Source organism: Populus euphratica, unplaced genomic scaffold (genome assembly GCF_000495115.2).
Source record: "Populus euphratica unplaced genomic scaffold, PopEup_1.0 scaffold761.1, whole genome shotgun sequence".
NCBI lineage: Eukaryota > Viridiplantae > Streptophyta > Magnoliopsida > Malpighiales > Salicaceae > Populus > Populus euphratica.
Window position 1 is genome coordinate 82719 of NW_011500628.1, and position 16576 is coordinate 99294.

The 16576-nt window shown below is 31.7% G+C and overlaps 1 protein-coding gene across 1 annotated transcript; it reads left to right on the plus strand.

Annotated features, from left to right (window-relative positions):
* Positions 1 to 7073: 7073 nt before the first annotated feature.
* On the plus strand, positions 7074 to 11097 carry LOC105115772 (ultraviolet-B receptor UVR8-like). Its single transcript, XM_011012786.1, has 6 exons — positions 7074 to 7768; positions 7894 to 8033; positions 8310 to 8504; positions 9351 to 9479; positions 9610 to 9765; positions 10499 to 11097. The coding sequence occupies exons 1-6, from the start codon at positions 7236 to 7238 to the stop codon at positions 10687 to 10689; spliced, it is 1344 nt and encodes a 447-aa protein (XP_011011088.1). The 5' UTR covers positions 7074 to 7235; the 3' UTR covers positions 10690 to 11097.
* Positions 11098 to 16576: the final 5479 nt, after the last annotated feature.

Here is a 16576-nt window from a genome sequence, read left to right on the forward strand (position 1 = left end):
TAACTAATGTTTTTGATCATCTAACCTTGACATTTGTTGTTATCATTATTTAATCATTACATTAATCTTCCATCTCAAAGTTCTCATCTTCTTCTTCTTCTTTTTCCTACTACTACTACTATTATTGTTACCATTACCATTACTACTACTACTACTATTACTATAATTATTGTTGTTGTTATTGTTGTCGTCGTCATCTTATTGTTATTTATAATTTATACAATTAACCCTATAGTTCGATCTCGGTCTTGCCAGGTTATTTATTACTTTAACACTCCTACACTTGGGAGAAGACATCAATCTTTTGGTTGTGTCAAATAGTGCTCCTTCGAGCCTTATCATATCATTTTTTTAAAAATCCTCATATTTTTCTATTGGTTAGTAACCTATTATAGGATACTGACAGGAAAAAAAAAACATAGAGAAGAAAGAGAGAACAAAAAGAAAATGAACAAGAAGAAGAAGAACAGAGAAGAGAAAAACATAAGGAGACACAAACACAGAACAAACAAACACCAACAAAGATTACACAGAGAGAAAGCAAAAAAAAAAAAAGAATCACAGAGAAAGAAATGAAAAGAGGAACAAAGGAAGCATTGTCCAGAGCAGGCCATCATCTTTGACTTCACCTATAACAAACCATAGAGGTTTCTCTTTCTCTGCTTTCCATTTTAAAACTTGTTTAGGAGTGTGGTTGCAGTTGTTTTTCAAAGTGTTTTTCACTTAGAAATGTATCAAAAAAATATTTTTTATTTTTTAAAATTATTTTTTATATAAATGTATGAAAATGATCTAAAAAGACCAAAAAAATTAGTTTGAAGAAAAAAATAAAAAAATTTAAATTTATTTAAAAATACTTTTAAAATGAAAAAACAAACAGGGCTTTAATTCACTTGCCACTATTTACTTTGAATTTTAGTTCATTGGTTACTATATATACATGTGTCAGGCGCGTGTCTATTAGCCAGCCAAAGCCATACGGCTATGCTAGATTTAACTCAAAAAAATAAAATAAAAAATAGCTGAGGCCAAGCTAGGTTTCGGCCTCAAGCCTGACCGATCTAATTTATTTTGGATTAAGGGTGTGTTTGGAAAAACACACCCTTATGCTTTAGTTCTTTATATCATTCCTTTTTGTTTTGATATCAAGCCAAACAAGTCTTTTAGGATATTAAAAAATTTCAAAAAAAAATTCATGGATCCTTTTGAATTTATTTATAAGTCCCTCAAGCTTTTATTTTGATAATTTTACTGTATATTTGATTTGTAAATTTTTACTATGAAATACAAATATAGTATGCGAGATATACCTATCTTTTTTATATATAAAAAATAACAATAAAAAATATGTATGCTTTCCTTTCAATTTAAATTTTACTGGTTTATTTACTGGCACCGAAATCAGGAATACCATGTTTTTTTGTGTTACGTAATATTGACTAATGCTAGAGGTGGAAGTATTTGTATCTAAATATTCACTAGCACTAGAGTCAAGAATATTATAAGCAGATCATCGATAGCATAATACAACAAATCCCTAGCAATCTAATACAAAACGAGCAATACAGTCTACCTCATATATGATGTTTAAAAGGTGATAATATCTTTCTTTTTGCGTAATCAGTTATGTACCATAGAATTTATGTTGATAAGTTAGGATTCATAATGATCAAAATACCAGGTGGCAACTCCTAGGGGTAATCATTTTTGGTCCGATTCCGTTTTTACCTATAAAAACAACTAATCTAAAATTTTATAAAATACAAAAAATAAAATCAAAACCGAACCAAAACCAATTCAAACTAACCAGTTTCAGCTCGATTATTTTATATTAAAAGTCAAAACCCAACTGACTTGTTTTGGTTATATTCGGTTCGGTTTTAGCTAATGCAATTTGATTATTTTATATTAAAAACCAAAAACTATATTATTTTTTTGAGTTTTTTTGGAATTTCTAATAAGCTTAGTTTCAGTTTGGTTTGGTTTTTTTTTCTGTTTTTTAAGTTTGGTTTGTTTTTTCGGTTAGAGGATCCACTAATGGTATTTCAAATAAGTATAGTATAAACTCTTTTTATTACTCAACTAGAAACCATACACAAATAACGTTCCAATCGGATTATAAATGGTTAGCATGATTAAATTAGTTATCTTATTTAAATAAAGCTAATACTTGTAAATGTTGTTAGGTATTTATGATTATAACTTATGTTAACAACAAATCAAGTTCCTTTCATAGCACATGTGTAGGTTATGCCATACAGTTGAACTATGAAAGTGTTAAGTATTTGTTGTACCAAGTGTTATGCAATATAAATTTAGATTAACTATTTAACAAGCAAAGTATTAAAAGTGAACAAGATAACAAATACAAAACATGTTAGTATCAAACATTAAAGTCCATATTAAGTTTACATTATACTTATTCTACATGATTAGTGTAACCTTTTCACCTTAACACAATAAATTTAGCTAAACATAATAAAAGAGAGAAACATAAATAAACAAGATAAAAATCAACTAAGTAAAGGAGAGGAAATGAAAGGCATAAACAAGATATTAATGAAGCAAAACTTAAGCATTACAAAAATATAAAGAGAGAGAGCAAAAACATACTATTGATTTGATGACTCATTGTTGAGTGGGTGGCCACATCTTGAATTTGGTAACAATCCTTATCTTTTTGTCTAGAGAAAACATCATTGCTAACATTAGAATTTGGACAAAATATCTTTATGAAAATTCTAGGAAATTATCTCAGCTTTCTAACAAAAAAACTTTTATTTTCCAAAAACATCATTGCTAATGTTAAAATTCGAACAAACTTGAATCATGAAAATTTAAGGAAATTATCTCAGCTTTCCAACAGAAAACTTTTTGAGGCCATTTGGACTTTTAAAACTCAAGATATGTGCTGAACATTGAACAATGTTGGGGCTGTAGGATAGAATCGACTTCTCTATTGTTGCTAAAATTTGAACTTCTAAATAATAAAATCAAGTCTTATCTTTTCATGAATATTTTAGGCCTATATCTTTGCTTTCTATCCATATAGAGTAAACTCAAATCTAAGTGCTACAGCTCTAGATATAACTCAATGACTGAACAGTATTCTAGTTTAAACTGAACCAGAATGTTTTTTCTTTAAGTTTCACCCTCTTTTTATCTTCTCAATTTCACTAGTTGAACTCATCAATCAGTTCTTTGATTTATGTGATAGGTTTGCATTTAAGATGAATATTTACCATAAATTAAAAGTATCTTATAGTATCAGATTTGTTATTTTAAAACATGCTTTATTTAAAGAGTTATTGATAATTCAAGTATAAAATATTAATATAAAACCTAGATAAAAATACATTTTTAAATACTAATCATGAATATCCTAAATGATAATGCCAACTTATAAAATAAACTTGGGAACAGTGCTGGGAATTTCTAGGTCACATGAAAAATGATGGGGAGTTTGCTCAACTTGTCACCACCATTGGTGGTGCATGAATTCACGGGCTGTCATAAGAAAAAAAAGGGAAATATGAGGGATCTAGATTGGCTTCTTCCCCTCTTTCCTCCTACACAGGCAATAACACCTACCGTCACCTGCAAAAGAAGATATCAACACAAATAATTTGATTTGTTTTCCTTTTTTAGATTTGTTTTTGTTTTGTTTTCTCAATCTGTTGATCTTTCCTTCTTCTTCCGGTGGTAGATCTACTGTGGAGCGTGGACTGACTCTTCGATAACTCACACAGTCAGAGACCTTTTTTTCTTCTTTGGTTGGCCATGAGGCAAGCAGAGGTCTAAGAAGGGGGGACAAACCCTATTAAGCTTCGACTCCCTTCTCCTTTATTTCTCTTTAGGCTAGTGGTGAGGCAAGCAGAGGACAACTATTAAGAAGGAAAAAGGGACTCCTTTACCCTATTTTTTTTTTTTCCAGTCTTGGCAAGTTGGTTAAAGATTGCGAGGGGGGAGGAAGTACTGAGAGAGGACAGTGAGGGGGGTTGCCTATGGGATTGGTATTTTACAAGGAAGATGGAGGAAAATGGGGACTGCTGAGAGAGGGAAGATCTGATGAGTTTTTGACAAAAAGAGGCAGTGACTAGCTTAGAAAAGATGAAGAATTAGGATTTTTTAGGGTTCCTCTCTTTTTTAGATGCCCTCCCACAAATTTTCTCCGCCCCCTAATTCAAAATTTTCTTCCTTATTTATAGATAAAAATACCTTTTTTTTTTCCAAATGCTTGGTAAAACATTTGTATTTTAATTTTTTCTGAAAACAAGTAATATCAACGTTGATTCAATGAGGAAAATAATTTTTTTAAAAAATAACACGTTAAAAGTCAAATGTTTTCAAAAAACCATTAAAAATTAAATTCTTTTGAGATGATGCTGAAAATAATTAAAAAAATACAAATATATTAAGAACATATTTTTTTTGGATTTTTGTTGTTTTTTCTATTTTTTAAAAAAAATTATCAAGAATTTGGGTAAAAAATTGGGTATTAACAAAGTTGATGAATGTTATAGATCAAAGAAGGAGAGGAGAATGGTGTTGAGGAAATTGATGAGAGAAACAAACTAAATCTAAGAAGAAAAATATTATGGAAGATTCTTATAAGTGATAGTTTCTAAATAAAAAGATGTATATCTAGTTGTGAAAGCTTGAGAAGATCACTAAAGAGGAGCATACTTCTATTTACAAAAGAGTTTGATGAATGTTTAAGATAGTTGAAGTCTAAGAATATTCATTTTGTGCCTAAGAAAACTAAATTTAATTTGTTTGGCACTGATACAATGATGAACAAAATCAAGTTTATATGGAAAGATTCAATAATCAATTTTTTATGCCTTGATTCCTGAGGATAAGAATCTCGCAAAAGGAGAATATTATTATAAATCTTGGTTGATTAGTGATAAGAGTTTCAAAAATAAAGCAACAACTAGCTAACCTTAGCTAATGGCTACGGAGTTAGTTACAGTTGCTATTTAGGAAGCAAGTATAAATTGTACAAATAAGAGAAGTTCTACATAAACTAAAGTTTCATTTGTTTGATAGAAAATAGTTTTTTTTTAAAGTAAATTTCTGAAAATTGAATTGTTTTTTGATGTGTCGTACTGTAATGAAAAATAAGTTGGAAAACATTTTCCGGTATTTAGTTATGTTATGGAAAATGAGTTGGAAAATAACTTATTAATGTTTTATTTTTTTCAAGTTTATTGAAATAATAAGGAACAAATCTCACAAATTAAAAAGTTGACTGAAAATGAAATTGAAAAAAAATAATTTCATAAATTATATCAAATAAAATAAATAATAATCAAAATAATAGAGATTAAATCTAACAAATAAAAAATTTAAAAGATGAAAAAATAATAATAATAATAATTACCATTTCATAAATTATTTCAAATAAAATAAGTAACAATAAAAAGAATGATAACCAAATTTGATAGATAAAAAATTTTAATTAAAAAATAAAAAGGAAAAAGTAAATAACAATTATAAAAATAATGACCAAAGTTAATATAAAAATCAAATTCTAAGGGATGAAATTGAAAAAAAAATTATTCAAAACAAAATATATATAACAATAAAAATTTGAGGATCTAATTTGATATAATCAGTAAATAATATGATATTTCTAAATTTTTTATAATTTCTGAAAAGTGTTTTTCTGCCCAAAATAAAAGGAAAACACTTTTCTAAAAATTAAGCGAAATTTTTCTTTGATTGGAAATTATTTTTTGTTGATCAATTTTTTTAATGACAAACAAAGACATGAAAGTTTGAAAAGTAGTTTTCAAGAAATTATTTTCCATTAAATCAATTAGATATTATTATCTCTCACTCCCTTGAGTTTCTTCTACTTTTTCCCTGACACACTTTGGGTCTGTTTGGTATTCTGGTAGTTTTTGTGGTTACGGTTTGAAAAGCATTATTTTTTAAAAAAGTATTTATACATATTTAGTTAAAATTGTGGTTGAAATTGTGTTTGGTTAAGAATGCTTTTGAAATTGTAGTTATAAAATAATTTAAAAATATATATATTAATATTGATGATTTTTAATTTAAATATTATAAATTTAACTATTGTTAATATATTATGAAATAAATAATACTTTATATAAAGTAATTTTTATTATTCCATTAAACTATCTATAATTTCATTACATATGAAATACATCTGACAGTTTTTTTGGTTTCTTAAATGTGCAACAATATCAGGTAAACTATAATCAGGAATAAAATTGAGATTACGATCAAATTCTATAAATGTTATGTCATTAAGCGATTTTCGTTTAATTTATGTAGTATCATTGAATTAAACACTATTTTTTTCAAATAAAATACAATTAAAAAATAAAAAAATAATTTTTTATTTTATTAAATCGGATTCGATTCAATACATTTTATGTTTTGAACCTGATAATTAAAAAATAGTAAAACATGCCTTTATTATTCACATAAATAATATAATATAACTCCACTATATACTGAAAAGTAGAACATGGTTGAACTTCTTATTTATATAAGAAGAAGCTTCTAATTGCTTTCTTTCTTGTTTTACATGCAATTTACTATAGGATTTATAAATAATTATTTTTTTTCTTAATCAAATATATTTTAAGTAAACTATAAACACAACCACCTAAACAACCTTCTAAACATTAGTTTGTTGAGGAAGGAAGATCCTTAAGGGGGATCTTCAACAAAACCCATTTTGATTTGGAAGTCGAAAACGATAGAAAGAAAGGCAAGCCGCCACTCATAGACAGGCGTTTTAACCTTCACACTTGATATGAGCCCATTTGCCAAAGTTATGTAATACTCGAGCTTTTGCATTGATTCAGATTTGTTCTAAACATTTTGATTCGAAAGCCTGATTACCCTGAGTAAAAAATACATAAATTCTGTATTCATTGAGCTAAAATTATACATCCAGGCTTTTTATTTACGCACTGTTTGGGAGGAATTGATGGGGATTAACGAGCACGTTTAATAAAAAAAGAGGGTGATATTGTTTAATTCTAATTATGTTTGAGATAAAATTAATAAAATGAAGAGGTTTGAGAATTAATTGACAGTGAGTCCATGTTTTGAGACTAAATTGGGTTTCCCAATTATAAAATCCACCCATCTCCGTGCTTAAACCCCTTTTCATTTCATTTGCTATCGAAGTCAGCAGAAAACGAGTGAATACATTAGAGTAGCGGGAGGAAAGTGAAAGTGATGATCTCATGACGAAGACGATGTTGCCTAGATGTCTTATTCGGCAACGCCTCACTCTCAACCGCCACTTCTCCTCCCTGTCCAACACAACCAAAGTGCCTGTCCTCTACAAGAGCCCACAAATCAACGAATCAAACCACAACGATACCATAACTCTCCAGCTCTTTTCATGGGGCAGAGGCGCCTCTGGTCAACTTGGTGGCGGCATCGAAGAAATAAGGCTTTACCCGGCTCCAGTGGCCAACCTTCAGCTACCGCCTTCCTCCTTCACTCTTTCTCCAACCCCAGGCCAACTTGTTGACAATAACAACAAAAAGGGAGCGACTGAGGTGGGCATTTCTTGTGGGCTATTCCATTCTGCAATTCTTGCTGATGGTCATTTTTGGATGTGGGGCAAAGGAGATGGAGGCCGTCTTGGCTTTGGACACGAGAATCCTGCTTTTCTGCCTACTTTAAACCCTTTTTTGGATTCCGTTCGCTCTATTGCTTTGGGCGGCGTTCATTCTGCTGCAATCACTTCCCCTGGCCACATTTTTACCTGGTCATTACTGCTCCCCTTCTATCTATTTCCTTCAATAGCAATATTTTTAAGAGACATTTCTTGTTGAAAAAGAAAGAAAGAAAAAGAATCAGTCTTTATTGTTTTATTAAAAATAAAGTTTACAGGGGCTATGGCGGTTTCGGTGCATTGGGACACTCTGTTTATCATAGAGAACTCTTCCCTAGACTGGTGGAAGGCTCCTGGGATGGAAAGATACGCTGTATTTCCACTAGTGGCACACATACCGCTGCTGTCACTGAATCAGGTTATTCAATCTTTTCTTCATCTATGCAAATAAGTAGCAACCATTTGTACATCTCAGTTGCAATATCTGTATATTCATTGCTTGGAGGTACATTTCCATGTACCTCGTACCTGTTTGAAAACTGCAACTGAAAAATTGCCTTTTATGCAGCATTGTTCTGTGTGTCTAACCCTGCAATGACCACTTCTCTATCTAAATCCTAAAGCCGAGTATAAACATTAGTTCATGTTTGTCTTTTGCTTGCTCTCACACATCTGGTTCCTATTTTGGATACAGGGGAAGTTTATACTTGGGGTCGAGAGGAAGGGGATGGTCGATTGGGCCTCGGCCCTGGCCGGGGTCCAAATGAAGGGGGTGGACTTAGTATACCCTGCAAAGTAAAAACATTGCCCGTGCCTATGGCTACTGTGTCTTGTGGTGGATTTTTCACAATGGTGCTGACAGAGGACGGGCAGATTTGGAACTGGGGAGGTAAGAATGATACTTTCGTTTGCAGGAAGTTCTCTTTCTTTTCTGTGCTACTGCTTGGATACAAGTATCTTTATCTTTTTCCAAAATGCAGTGAAGGAGCTTTAATGAAGTAATATCATGTTCTAATTGCCATTCAGTGTTTGAAGGGCACTGTCTCATGAACTGTCCCTTTCCATTCAGGTTACTCAGGGATATATAAAATTTTGGTTTCTAACTGCTTCTACTTCATTCCATTTGTATTGTTGGGCTTCCTTGTGATGATGTGTTAACTTACACTTAATTAAATTATTTGCCATTCCATTTTTTGTTGCCTATGTTGCACATGGCCAAGATTGTATAGGAGAATGCTCCACACATTTTTTTTCCTTTAGTACTACTTCTATGCTCTTACAAAGTATTTATTTATGTACTTTCCTGTTCTTGAAGTGTGTTTTAAAATCTTGGCTGTTAGTAAACAATGTCACTTATTGGATTATGCACTTTCTTTGAAACGTTTGAGTGGAGTACAGAGTTTTATCTCTCGCAAAAGCACTGTATTTTAGGGGCACTGTTATAATATAAAGGTTTCATCTATGAATTTTTTATGTTAAATATGACTATATCTTAAAGAAAAACGAAGGTGAATGCTTCAATATTAGATGTAAGCTGTGTCTCTTCATGTGCATGATGCTATGGAATCTTTTTTATGCTTGACTTTAAAATAAAATTGTCAAGATCCATTTTGAGCAGTTAACTGGTGTGGCAGACGATGCTTTTTGTCATGTTTTTAAATCTGAGCGACTTTCATTTTCTTCACTTTGCTAGCACCAAAACAACACATTTAAAGTATCTTGCCTTTTTTCTCAGCAAACTCAAACTATGAGCTTGGAAGAGGTGATAAGGTCGGTGGTTGGAGACCGAAACCAATTCCTAGCCTTGAAGATGTTCGTATCATTCAGATAGCAGGTGGTGGATATCACTGTCTTGCCTTGACCGGTAAAGTGACACCAAAACTTAATGATTACAGCCACAACTGCAACTTTTTCTCCTTTTTCTTCTTTATCCTTGCCTCCTTTTAGATTGCATAGCATTTTCTACTATTTCTGATTCTTGATCATATTAGCAGATGAAGGTAAAGTACTTTCGTGGGGGTTTGGTGGACATGGTCAGCTGGGCCATTCTTCAATTAAAAGTCAGAAAATTCCGGCAGTGATTGATGCTTTGGCTGATCAGCATGTCATTTATATCGCCTGTGGAGGTTCATCTTCGGCAGCTATAACTGGTGAGTTGAGATATGATCTTAACATGCATTTTCAGTACCATTTTTTAAAATGCAAGAGAAACTCTCCAATCCTACAATCTGGTTGATTCTACAAGGTTGCCACATACTCTTGCCACGAGTTGCCCCTCTGGTAAATCAAAAGGCTGATGGCATTATTTTACTGTCAGTTTTTCTACCGGCAAGATATGATTCTCACTTACTAGACATACTCTAATTTAACTCTTACATCAATTGGCAGTCAGTATCTGAAAGTGCTTCGAACTCTGCACTAGTTGGCTTGACTATGATGATGATGAAAAGTCAACCCAAATCTACCTTATTTGTTAGTTGGTCCTGCTGCCAACCTATTAATGACTGCAATTTGAAATTTCTTGCAAATAATACCTAGGGCAACAAAAAATGTATTCTTCACCATTTTATTGAGTGGGTCTGGCTTTTCATGCCATGTGTTGATAATTTGTTGAATAAACATAATTTGATTTTTGTGAAGTTTGGTGTGGCCTCATATAGAATACAAGCCTACCCAGCAATTTGCTTGAACTTTTGAGCCAGTTGTTGGCGGTGTCTGTCTTCATTTCTTGGTTGCTTTTCAATATCAGCATGCCACATGTTACCCCTGTTTGGCTAGATGCTCTTATTAATGTCAGCTGCATATTGTTTGGAGTGAGGCTTGGAATTGTCTTAACTTCGCATGTTTTTTGTCTTTAAAAGTGCTGTTGTGGTTTCTGTGTAGATAAAGGGAAGCTGTACATGTGGGGAAATGCCAAAGATTCTCAATCGGGAATACCTGGCTTGCCTGAGGTTCAATCATGCCCAGTCGAAGTCAAGTTTCTAATGGAGGATGATGGATTGGGACAGCACAGTGTGCTTTCGGTTTCAGTTGGCGCATCTCATGCAATGTGTTTGGTTTTGAGGTCAAGTTAAAGTTGGTCTTGTTTGGAGGCATGTCAACACAGATCTGTCAATCTTGGATATCTTGCAATATCAAGTAGGCTTGGAATTGATACAAATCTGAGGATGAACTAATTTGAGGATGATTAGCAAATGAAAAAAATAGTGCCATGACATTAAGAAGATTAGCTTGTATTGGATCTTCCAGATTCAAGAGGATGTTCTGCCTCTGTCCGTTGTCTGAAATCCTTGCATCACCTGATATGCTCATCTTTACTTCTCGTTGGTTATTCAAAGTTGTGCTTCCTTTGAAACTAACGTGGTTCCTAATTACTATTGAATGAATGAGAAGGCCATGTATCAACTGAATTCTTTGGTTATGGAAGAGGTCACAATTTTATTGAAGTGGTGGCACAAATGCAAGGTACCTCCATCATCTCATGTAATTCTTGCTATCGTTCCATCATGCAAGCATGTTGTCACAGTAGAAAGCGTGATTTCTAGTGAGTTTTGAGGTGGCTTTCATAATTAACTAGCTGCTGCTAGAAATATCTTTTGGGTGATACCGACTTTTCTTTGTGTTGTCTTTAGGCATGAGTAATTGCTCCATTTATGCTTTAGAGGCTGCCATGAGACCAATCCATGGAAATTCATTGTTGTTTAGTTGAAAATGGTGGTAATCGGTGAGTCTGACAGTTGAAATCAATGTTGAAAATTTGTGATTCATTAAAAAAAATAAAAATCAGGGAACAACTAAGAAGTAGTTTGCTCGCCTAGAAATTTGTTGTAGTTGAAAATGGTGGGATGAGAAGTTCTGAACTATTTTCACAACTCGAGCCTATCATACGAGAACCACTACCGCACTGAGAGTAATTAACTGTGCATGTCATAATAATATGCCTTTGATATCTAGACAGACACAGATGATACTTCACAGTATACCAATCCCTTTTTTTGACGTACATCAATTCATTACCTGCAGAATCAGATCCTTTTTATTTTTAGATTCGTTTCTGGTAGTAGGATACGATCTCTGCTAAAGGAAAAACATTCATATAAACAATACATTAAGGATCTCTTTTTTCATGTGTGAACTCCTGGTTCTTTGTGAAAAAAAAAAGGTGCCCAGAATGTTCTAAACTATGATATTACTAGAGTTGGACTGAATGGAGAGAAGATTTTGGGAGCGTTGTCTCTCTTTTGCTTTAATCGATCCCATGAAGTTTTGAGCGTGCAACAATCAACTGTAAGCCATTTGAAGTTCCTCTTCTGATGCTAGACAAGGTGCTGATGTTCGCATATGTTGTAGCTGCATATTATCATGCCAAATCATGGGCATCATGCAGCTACTGATCAGTTGGCAGAAATCCTTCATGAGAATGATCCCCATAAATTTGTTAGTTCTGTGTGGCTGGAAAGTTTGCAGCGGAAACTATTTCTTCCATGTTGCCCATTTCCCAATTTACTTGTTGATCATCAAGAAGCTTGTTTCTGCAGAGACTGTTCTGTAATATTTTTTTCTCGAATTGTTTGCATATATTTTGTCTGTGCATCAATCCTCTAGAACAAAATATTCGTAAAAGCAAGGAACCTTTTTTCTCATCAAACTTGGAAATTTTGTGGGCCACTAGTGTCAAGACATAAAACTTGGAAATTTTGTGGGCCACTAGTGTTTAGTTTTTCTGTAATTTATTTGGATTCACCTCTAATTGCTCATCGAAGCTCCCTTGCACTTGTATTTGCATCCTAAACACTTCATTTTAGATTATGTTCATGATAACACGTTGCATGAAACCTATGAATTAGTAAAATGATATAATATTAAATTTATTTTTTAAAAGAAAAGTCTAAGCTTGCCTTTTTTTTCTTTCAATTGAATCCTTTTTAATTTTTCTTTTTAATTTTCTTTTTTCAATATTTCATTAATCTTGAGTTGTTTTTTATTGTTATAGTTTGTTTTTTACGAGATTATCACCTCGCAAATAAACATCTTAATATTTAGATTTTTTTGGTAAATAGGCTCGCAAATAAACATCTTAATATTTAGAGTTTTCTGGTAAATAGACATTGGCTTGATGATGCTCATGTCAATAGGTATTTGACTTAGAGTTTTCTTGTCAATTGTTATCGGCCCATCAGAGCTTGATTCTATAGGTACTTGCCTTAAAGTTCTCTGGTTGATAAATCTCGGCTCGACGATACTTGGGTTGTAGGCATTTTTCTTGTTATTATCAGCTCGATAGGTAGTTGACTTGAAATGGTAGGTAGTTGACTTGAAATTCTTAGGTTGATAGGTCTTGGCTTGACAATGCTTGATTTCCTAGGCATTTGCCTTGTTCTCAGGTCGGTAAGTCTCAGCTCGTCAATGCTTAGGTTAATGGGTATTTGCCTTGGTTATTCTGGGTTTATAGGTCTTAGCTTGGTGGTGCTCGATTCGATAGATATTTGACTTTGAAATTGACATGACTCTACCTGTCAATGCTTGTGTATGTAGGTATTTGCTTTAAATGGCTCAAGTCGGTAGGTTTCAACTTATCGATGCTTGGGTGTGTAGGTATTTGCCTTGGATTTCTTAGGTCAGAAGAAATTGATGTGTCAAAACTCAGGTCGGTTGGTATTTCCTTTTTAGTCTAAGGGTAGGTAGGTCTCAACTCAATTGTGCTCGGGTTGGTAGGTACTTTCCTTAGAGTTTTTAGGTGGTAGTTGTTTGCTTATTAGTGTTTGGTCTAAAGGTATTTGCCTTTGATTTCTTGGGTTGGTAGGCCGGGTCGGGCTGTATTTGCCTTGGATTTCTTGGGTCGGTAGGTCTCACTATGAAGGTACTCAGGTCAATAGGTATTTATGTAAATCCCATTTTTAATAGTGGAATTTTCAATTGAGAAACAATAAATCAAGGAAAATTTTTTATGATTAAAGATTAAAAAATCTTGTAAATTAGTTAAAATTCTAGGCATGAATAAATATGAATCTGTATAAAAAAATATATTGACGAATTAGAGTTTTGATGAAAATAACATTTAGAATACAAAGTGAATGAAATTATTGAAATTATGGAGAGAAATCCTAATCCTTATCCTTATCCGATTCAAACCAACAAGTTTCGATTCGGTTTGGTTTTTTAGAACAAAAATCGATTCAAACTAGTTTGACTGAATTTTTTTTACTTGACTTGGTTTTTCTTATTTGGTTTGGTTTTGGTTAAGTTTTTTTTTCTGGTTTAGCTCAATTTTAATTCGGTTTCAGTTTAGTTTTTTCAGTTTCAGGCTTGTAAAATAGAAACCGAATCAAACCGCTTAATTTTTTTTAAAATTTTAATCAATTTAATCGGTTTTTTTCACAGTTTGATTTTTTTTAGTTATTTTTTTATGGTTTTCTTGATTTAATTAGTTTTTTTTATCACTCTTATAAGATACTTCTCTAGCTGCAATAATAAAAGTTAATTGTAATTGATGGGCCAAACAATATATACAATATGCATAAAGACAATCTTTATGAATAAAGCTTGTAAGTCAATTAATTGTAATTGATGGGCCAAACAATATATACAATATGCATAAAGACAATCTTTATGAATAAAGCTTGTAAGTCAATCTCCTCCTTGCATTGACCTCTAATATTTTGAATATTAAAATTATGATGAGATAAAACAAAAAAAATCTCTTTTTTAAGAGTTAAAGTAGTTGTTTATTTGATGTGCACTATATCCAAAAAATATTCTCGTAGAAATCCACTTTTATAATAAACCTAATAACAAAGGTCATTCGCTCTTTTTTGGATTCATTTTGAGCTTTATCAACAATTAAACAAAATTTTTCATGACTAATTTCATAACAAACTAAAGACTGAATATTTTTAGCAAAAACATGTAAAATTTATTTTTAAATATGATGTGATGTGTATTTAGTATTTTATAGAGTATTACCTAAAATAACAGCACCAACTTGTTTATTGTATGATGCTAAAATTTCCATTATTTCAAGAAAATTACCCTATGTTTTTTCTATTCTGGTCATTTATTATATTTTTGAAAAACTCATGCTTGATTATTTTAATTGCATCATGTAGTATCAATGATACTCCAACCTTATCCTTTCAAAATATTATTTTTATATTATTTTTAATTTTTTTTTTATGATGAAGTTTATATCTTTTGATGATCACTTTAATAATACTAAAAATGACTTAGTTAGAAGATAGCATAAAAATTTAATTCATGCTTATATCATTAATATACATGTAACATAAACTAATTAAATCAAAAACATTTATAAAAATTATAATGCTAACATTATGATATTAAGGCATCCATTATTATTTATTTCACAAAACAATATGCACTGTAATGTTTTCAAGGCATCCGTTATTATTTATTATTTATTGTAGAAAAAAACAACACCCTTCTTTAACATTATTCCATTATATAATTATATGGAATGCCTATGGATGACTCTTTTGAATTTATATATTTGATTTGTAAATTTTTACTGTTAAATATGAATTTAGTATGTGATATATATCATCTTTTATATATAAAAAATAACAAAAAATATGTATATGTTTTGCTTTCAATTCAAATTTTACTAGTTTATTCCCTAGTGCTAGAGTCAGAAATACCATATTTTTTATGTTACATAATATTTATCAACGCTAGAAGCAGGAATATTACAAGCAGACCATTGTTAGTATAATCCAACAAACTCTTAGCAATTTAAAATAAAAATCAGCAATGCAATCTATACATCTAGTGGAGGTATGTACAATCTTAGAGAAGATCATGACTTTCAAGTCAAGTTTGCATCTTTAGATAGAAAAGTCCAAGCATTAGAATTGAAAAAGAGAGGTCAGTTAAAATCTATTCAAGACATAACGTGTCAAATATGTGAAATAAATGAAACTCAACCATTGATTATCCAACCTTGCCTTCTTTTAAGAAATATCTCCATGAATAAGCCTATGCTTTAAAATATTTTCAAAAACCCAATCATAACTCATACTCGCAAACATACAACCCTGGTTGGAGAAATTACCCAAATTTCAGTTGGAAGAGTGACAATGCACAAACTTCACAACCACAGTTTCAAGCACAACATAATTTCCAAAATTCTCATAGATATGCACCTCCTTATGCTCCACCTCCTATAAGAAATGTTCAGGAAACTTTGTATGCATTCATTGAAAAACAAGAGACAATCAACACTCAACTTGCTCAAAGTATAACAGATTTTAAAGATACTCTTGCAAAATTCACATCTGCTTTCAGTTATCAAGAGAAAGGTAAGTTTTCATCTCAACCATAGCAAAATCCTAAAGGGCAATACAATACAAATACAAGTACTACTGAAAGTCAACATATGGATCAAGTCAAATCAGTCACCACTCTTCGCAGTGGTAAGGTTATTGAAAAACTTACTCTTGAACCTTGTGAGAAAGATGACGAGCCAATCTCTAAGGGTAAGAAAAGGGTTGAATCTAAATATTGCAATGAAAAGACTGATTCCCCACTAATACTTCTATTTCCTTATGTCATGACCAAACCTTATGTGATGACCAAACAAAGGAAAGTTAATTACGATTATGAAATCTTTGAAACTTTTAAACCAAGATTCTTTAGATAATTTTCTATTAACTCTTAAATCTCATCATAGTGGATATAAGCATCGTGTAATTCATGACTTATGAACCCATTTTCATTAAGAACATGCTTAGCATAGTCTTGGGAATCTAAATAAAAAAGACTTTGTTTGCTAGTTTTTAAGAAAACTGAATGGAAAGCCTATCCTCGACCCATAGAGGGCGTTTAAGCTGTTCTTGGATGTAAAACCAAGAAAAATATGAGCCACAGTTACAACTGCGATTTGTGTCTTAGTTTGTAAAAACTTGTGTCTTTTGGTTTTATTAATAGCATAATATTTATATTTTA